We start from the raw sequence: 7058 nt of genomic DNA on the forward strand, positions 1-7058 counted from the left end.
TCAGTGCTGGCGGCGGGCCGGACTGGGAGGCTGGGGGTGTCCAAGGGCCCATGCCCGCCTTTCTGTTTGACCGGCGGATACTCTGATATGCGGTGTCCATCTGATTGTCCCGCAGGACGCTACTGGGCTGAGATCTCGGACACCATCATCTCTGGCACCTTCCACCAGTGGAGAGAGGGCACTACCAAAAGCGAGGTCTTCTACCCAGGTGGGTAGGGAGGTCCTGTCAGAGAAGTGGCTTTCCTCCCTGTGGTATGCTCCTAGGTCGGGGAGGGAGCCTTGGCGTGGCAAAGGGGTGCATTGAGGGACCCTCTCCCCTGTCCCCCATCCTCTGGATAAGCCACAGGTAGTTAGTTGAGGCAGGACTGAGGGCCCCAGTTGCTTTCCTCTGTCAAAAGGAAACAAAACACAAGAGTTTCCTGTTAAATGTTGTCTGATTTTTATCTGCTAAGACACTCTTTTTTTTTTTTTTAAATATGTTTTTTATTGATTTTTTACAGAGAGGAAGGGAGAGAGATAGTCAGAAATATCGATGAGAGAGAAACATCGATCAGCCGCCTCCTGCACATCTCCTACTGGGGATGTGCCCGCAACCCAGGTACATGCCCTTGACCGGAATCGAACCCAGGACCCCTCAGTTCACAGGCCGACGCTCTATCCACTGAGCCAAACCGGTTTCGGCAACTAAGACACTCTTTTACTCACCCATATTCCAGCAATTGTTGGGGAAACAGTTGGGTAATCAGAAATGTTTTCATATCTCCAAAAGCAAGGCAGACAGTTGTCTTCCTTTTTTTAAAAAATCCTCACCCGAGGATATGTTTGAGAAGGAAGAGAGAGAGAGAGAGAGAGAGAGAGAGAGAGAGAGAGAGAGAGAGAGATCAAGATGAGAGAAACATCCATTGACTGCCCCCCATACCCACCCCAACTTGGGATCGAGCCCACGACCTTTTGGTGTACAGGACAGTGCTCCAACCAACTGAGCCACACTGGCCAGAGCTGTCTTCCTTTTTTTATATAGTGAAATATTTTACATAATAAGTAGAGGTTTGGATTTCCAACTAAGTTGGAAGTTATGTTAAAGCACAGCAGGCATTGTAATTGAACACTTACATTTCTCAGAAAGCCTCACAAATCTTATAACCAGCCCTCTGTATCTAACTGGCCCAAATTTAGCTAAAGTTCTGCTTGACGTGACGGAGGCTTGGGAATGACTCCTGTACAATGGCCCATAGTCAGTAGGTGGTGCTCTTTGGCTTCCTTCAAGAAAGGACATGAGCCAGGTGATGCCACAGGAAAATTTAGGAGCCGCCATCTTGGCCTCTTACCCCTCCAGATAGAGGACTTGGCCAGTGAGGTCAGACTTTTTCCTTTCCTTAAACTCTCCTTACCCTTAGATAGCCCATGGGCCAGGGAGGGGGCAACAATGGAAGGGCAGGGCTAGGCTCCTCATGTGGGTGCTCCCTGTCCCCCAGGGGAGACAGTGGTGCACAGGCCTGGTGAGGCAACGGCTGTGGAGTGGGGGCCAAACACATGGATGGTGGAGTATGGCCGGGGAGTCATCCCATCTACCTTGACCTTTGCGCTGGCTGACACAATCTTCAGCACCCAGGACTTCCTCACCCTCTTCTACACTCTTCGCGCCTATGCCCGGGGTCTCCGACTTGAGCTCACTACCTACCTCTTCGGCCAGGACCCCTGAGTAGCCGGGCCTGAAGGAGGACCTGTGGGTGGACAGGAGCGGGCAGGCCCGCACACATCCACTTGCTGGAGCGCATATGGAAAGATGGACGTACAACATATGTGGATACTGAGTTCCTGGTATACAAGTAGGGACATACATGCTTATACCACCAAACACAGAGACTTATGGGAACATATGGGACACACATTCAGATCATGAATCCCCATGTATACCAGGGGGTCCAGTCATGTTCAAACATAACACAAGCTTGACTCATTAACTCAGGCCTTTCTAGAGCTTTGGGGAGCCAGAAGAAGGGAGAATGCTGAGGTCAGGGTCCCTTCCTTCCTGAAAGACCACCATTCTTCCCTCGGGACTATGGTGTGGAGGCTGACCTCAGCCTACGGCCCACCCTGATGGGAAGACCTGAAGGTGTGGGCCTAGACCCAAGGGATCATCCCTGCCTAGAGAGAAGGCCTTTTCTGTGCGTACACACACACACCCATCACAGCTTTCAGACACTGCATTTTCTGTCCCTCTGACTCTGTTAATAAAGACCTGTTGAACAGTTCCATTTCTTTGTGTATCTGAGCAGCAAGAAAGCATGCGGTGTGATTGAGTTTATGAAGCACTGGCTGTATACCTTAATGTGCACAAAGTCACCCAGGAGGCTCATTGACCCTGCAGATTACTGTGCCCAATCCCCAGAGGTTCAGTTCTGGGTTGAGGCTATGAGATCCATATGTTTAATAAGGTCCTCTCCACACGTTTTGAATGCGACAGTTTAAGAAATTCAGGGCTGGATGAGGTGTGTATCTTGGTCTTGCCTCTGCCATTGCAGGTCTGGAAACAGCCCTGGGAGTCCTGTCCTGAATGGCCACGAGATGGCAGTGTGCACCCACTTTTGAGCTGATGGAGGCCTAGTCATTCCCCATTTGCTTTCTTCTGGGTTTCCAGGGTATCTTGTCCAGACAGAAGTTTCTCCAGTCTGCCTTCTCCAGGACTCCTCACTTCTATGGGGAGGCTCCTGGGGGTGGAGAGCAGGTGGTGTCTGAGGGATTGTGAGAAAGAGGTCCCCTAAAGTGTACTCCCAGCGACCCTGCACTTGCCCTCTTAAATTTTGTGCTCTGGTTGCATCACTTGTCCCATCCTGCTGGCCCTGCTCTGAGGGTAAGGCCCAGATCACTCTTAGAAAATGGTGAGGAACATGATTACAAAAATTGTGTATTCTAAAAAGTTGACATTCTAATGAACAAAAATACAGGAGACTACATGTATAACCACTTGTAAGCAACATCAAGTCTAAATTTGTGGCTCTGAATGAATATAAGTCCCAGGCAAGATGGCCATCCTGACATCTGTCATGGCCACCACCATCCTGGCCATGACAGAGCCTAGCTGGGGCCTCTCCATAGATCATGGGTTGCAAAGTCAAGCATTCAAGGACTTCTCCCACCCTATAACCCAGCTCTGCCTCTAGGCTCACCTCACATCTATCAGGGATGCTCCAGCTCCCCTGTCGTCCCTCCCTCCCACTAGGACTAGGTTTCCAGGGTCCTACCCATCTCTGTTAAGCCCAGAATTGTTTCTTCCCAACTTTCATTTGACACAATCACTCTTAAAACACTTGTTTTCCAGTACATTTCTCCTCTGCCTCCTTTACTAGATCTTAACCTGTCCAACCTCTGTTGACTTGCCAGGACTTAATCCTCAAACTTCTGTCTACACCCCTCCCATGTGCTCTCAATCATTTCAAGACTTTAAATAGCATCTATGTCTTCCCCACTCCCAGTTTTATTGAGCTATAATTGACATATAACATTAGTTTAAGGCAGTGGTTCTCAACCTTCCTAATGCCGCGACCCTTTAATACAGTTCCTCATGTTGGTGACCCCCAATTTCATTGTTACAAATTGAACATAATTAAAGCATAGTGATTAATCACAAAAGCAATATGTAATTATGTGTTTTCCGATGGTCTTAGGCGACCCCTGTGAAAGGGTCTTTCGACCCCCAAAGGGATCACGACCCACAGGTTGAGAACCGCTGGTTTAAGGTGTACAACATAGTGATACACGTATACATTGTGAAATGGTTACCACAATAAGTTTAGCACCTCACAGTTACATTTTTTTAAAATGAGAACTTTCAAGATCTACACTCTTAGCAACGTTCAAATATGTAATATAGTATTAACTATAGTTACTGTGTTGTACATTACATCTCCAGGACTTACTTCTCTTACAACTGGAAGTTTGTGCCTTTTGACCACATTCACCCATATCATCCACCTCAGGCCTCTGGCATCTACCAATCTGTTGTTTCTAAGAGTTTGTTCTTTTTAGATTCCACATATAAGTGAGAACATAGAATATGTGTCTTTTTGATTTATTTCACAGCATAATGCCCTCAAGGATGAATGGATAAAGAAAATGTGATCTATATAATGGAATATCATTCAACCATAAAAAAAGAAATCCTGTCATTTGCAACAACATACATGGACCTTGAGGACCATCTATATCAGCGGTTCTCAACCTGTGGGTCGCGACCCCTTTGGCGGTCGAACGACTCTTTTACAGGGGTCGCCTAAGACCATCCTGCATATCAGATATTTACATTACGATTCATAACAGTAGCAACATTACAGTTATGCAGTAGCAACGAAAATAATTTTATGGTTGGGTCACAACATGAGGAACTGTATTTAAAGGGCCAGAAGGTTGAGAACCACTGGTCTATATGTATCAACTCCTAATTCCTTGTCTCAGCCCAAACCTCTTCTCTGAGCTCCAGATATCAGCTTCATATATCTGACCGCCAACATCTTCACCTGGTTGCCTAATTGGCATCTCAAACTTAAAATGTCCAACATAAACTGATTTCTCCCAATCCTGTACCTCCTGCAGGCTTCACTGTCTCAGTTAAGTATACTTCCATTTACCCACCTGCCCAGGCCAAAAGGCATGGAGTCATCTTGAATACCTCTTATTCTCTCACATCTCATATCCAGGGCATCAACAGAGCGTGTCAGCTTTATCTTAGAAACATTCAGAATCTAACCACCCTTGTTCAAGCTGTCCTCTCTTGCATGGATTACTGCAGTGGCCTAATTGATCCTCATGCTGGCATGCTGTGTGGAGGGTTCACCACGCAATAGTCGACTCAGCCTTTCACTCTGTTCAGACATTTCCATCGGCTTCCCACTCATTCAGTGTTTTTTCTGCCTCCAGGAACCTACTCCAAGGCCTGTGTTACCTCTGACCATATATCTCACCGCTCACCTCAGCCACCCTGGTCAGCCCAGTGGCCTCCTTGCTTTCTTTTTGACACATCAAGCAAACTTCCACCATTGGATATTTGCATCTACTATTCTGCCTACAATGTTTTCTAGGTATCTTCCTGGCTCTTTCCTCCACGCCTTCCCAATTCAGTTCCTGCTCTGAGTCCTTCCCTTAATCTTTGTGAATTAGAAGCCCTTCTGTAGTGGTTTTTAAATATCTCCATAATCTGGCCAGTGTGGTTCAGTGGTTGAGTGTTGACCTGTGAACCAAGAGGTCATGGTTCAATTCCTGGTCAGGGCACATTACAGGCTTGATCCCCAGTGTGGGGCGGTCAAGAAACAGCCGATCAATGATTCTCATCATTGATGTTCCTATCTCTTCCTCTCTCTGAAATCAATAAAAATATATTAAAAAATAAAATATCTCCATAAGTGTTTTTAAATTTCTCCCTTTAAGAGATGAATCCTAATGCCCTTACCCTTGAATGTGGGCTGGACACAGTTATGTATTTTTTTTAATAAATAAAAATACCTACTCTCTGTCCTCTAGTCCCCCAGCCATGCTTGTCTGCCTCTGCACATTCAGTGGTTCTCCACTCTGTGGGCTCAGCCTTAGGGCTTGATTGCCCCAGAACTCACCACATAAAGCTATGTAGGGAAGGGCATCAATACTGGTTGGATTGGGAATAAGGACATATGTAATAACTTAATCAATAAAAAAAATACGGGTTGGATCACCAAGGCTTCCTGGGGGGAGGGGGGATGTCTGACACTTAGGTCTGAAATCCGAGTGGGAGGACTCTGGAGTGAACCAAAGGTGCGAGCAGGACTGAGCCTCAGTGTGGCCAAGGGTGGGCCAAAGAGAGCAAGGACTTAGGACCACAGTGGGATCCAGGCTGGGGACAAAGGTAGAAGCTGGAGATAGGGAGAGCGAGGGTCACCCTGGTGACCCAGGGCAGGGCAAGCTGGGTCTGGGAGGAGAGGACTGGTTGTGGGGAGGGGAGAGGAAACAAAAGTCACACCTGAATATCTGCCTCTTGGGGGACTCTTGGCCCTGGGAAGAATCTTGCCTCTCTGGGTATGAAGTCAGGGGATGATCCTCTGTGCTGGGTTTGGGTTTGACATAGCAGTTTTACACCCATGCCAGGTGTCACCCATACAGGCATATGTTGTTCTCACATGACATCGCCTCCAGGTGGCCCTCCTGCTTTGGGTAGGGTGATTCCCTTACATACAGGAAGAAACTGGGATATGTATGAGGGTGCCAGAGAGGAATGGGGTCCACACTGCTCAGAGCAGGAATTGCGACCTGCCATCAGGAACAGCATCTGGGGATCATGGGGGATAGGGTAGCCCTGAAGCTGTGGGAAGCCTGAAGCAGTGGGCAGACAGGGTCTGGAGATACCGACTAGGAGTCACACACATGGGTGAAGATGGCCAAAATGCTGACCACTGTTTAAACGCGTGATGAGCACCGCTTTTTGTATATAAGCGTGAAGATGTCTGTAACAGAACGTCCAAAAAGCTTTAAAAAAACTGAAGAAAAACAAAGCAGAGCCCGGCCAGCTTGGCTCAGTGGTTGATCGAGGACCTATGAACCAGGAGGTTACGGTTCGATTCCCGGTCAGGGCGCATGCCCAGGTTGCAGGCTAGCTCTCAGGTGTGAGTCCACCACCATACGCACATATTGTGCAAACTACAGCATTGGGCAGAGCATGGGGAGAAGTTTCAGTTCTGTCCAGGCCTTCCCCACTCACCCCAACATCCTGCGGAGTGGCTTCCCTCGTGAGCACAGCCATTGGCGCTGTAGTGTCCTGTAGCACCCCATGTAACTCAGTATGTGAAACCCCGCAGCTGTGTGCCTGGACTCTGACAAGGGCATGTTGGTGTGTGAACACAGTGATTTGTGTGTGAATGCCGGGACTCGCTAAGTGTGGGTGTAGGAGCACCCTGGTCCCCAGCCCAAGAGCAGTGGATTCCTCATTCTCTTTTGCAAGATTCCCACCCGCTCCCCAGCGCCCCCTCCCCCGAATCTGGCCGTGTGGAAGGTGGGAGACACCTGTTGGGGGGCTGGGAGCGGCAGAGCCCACC

The 7058-nt window shown here is 48.3% G+C and overlaps 1 protein-coding gene across 1 annotated transcript; it reads left to right on the plus strand.

Moving 5' to 3' along the window:
• Positions 1-20: 20 nt before the first annotated feature.
• SIGMAR1 (sigma non-opioid intracellular receptor 1) lies at positions 21-1942 on the plus strand. The gene is made up of 2 exons (XM_006758554.2): positions 21-208; positions 1476-1942. The coding sequence occupies exons 1-2, from the start codon at positions 88-90 to the stop codon at positions 1700-1702; spliced, it is 348 nt and encodes a 115-aa protein (XP_006758617.1). The 5' UTR covers positions 21-87; the 3' UTR covers positions 1703-1942.
• Positions 1943-7058: the final 5116 nt, after the last annotated feature.

This window comes from Myotis davidii, unplaced genomic scaffold (assembly GCF_000327345.1).
Source record: "Myotis davidii unplaced genomic scaffold, ASM32734v1 scaffold534, whole genome shotgun sequence".
NCBI classification, from domain to species: domain Eukaryota; kingdom Metazoa; phylum Chordata; class Mammalia; order Chiroptera; family Vespertilionidae; genus Myotis; species Myotis davidii.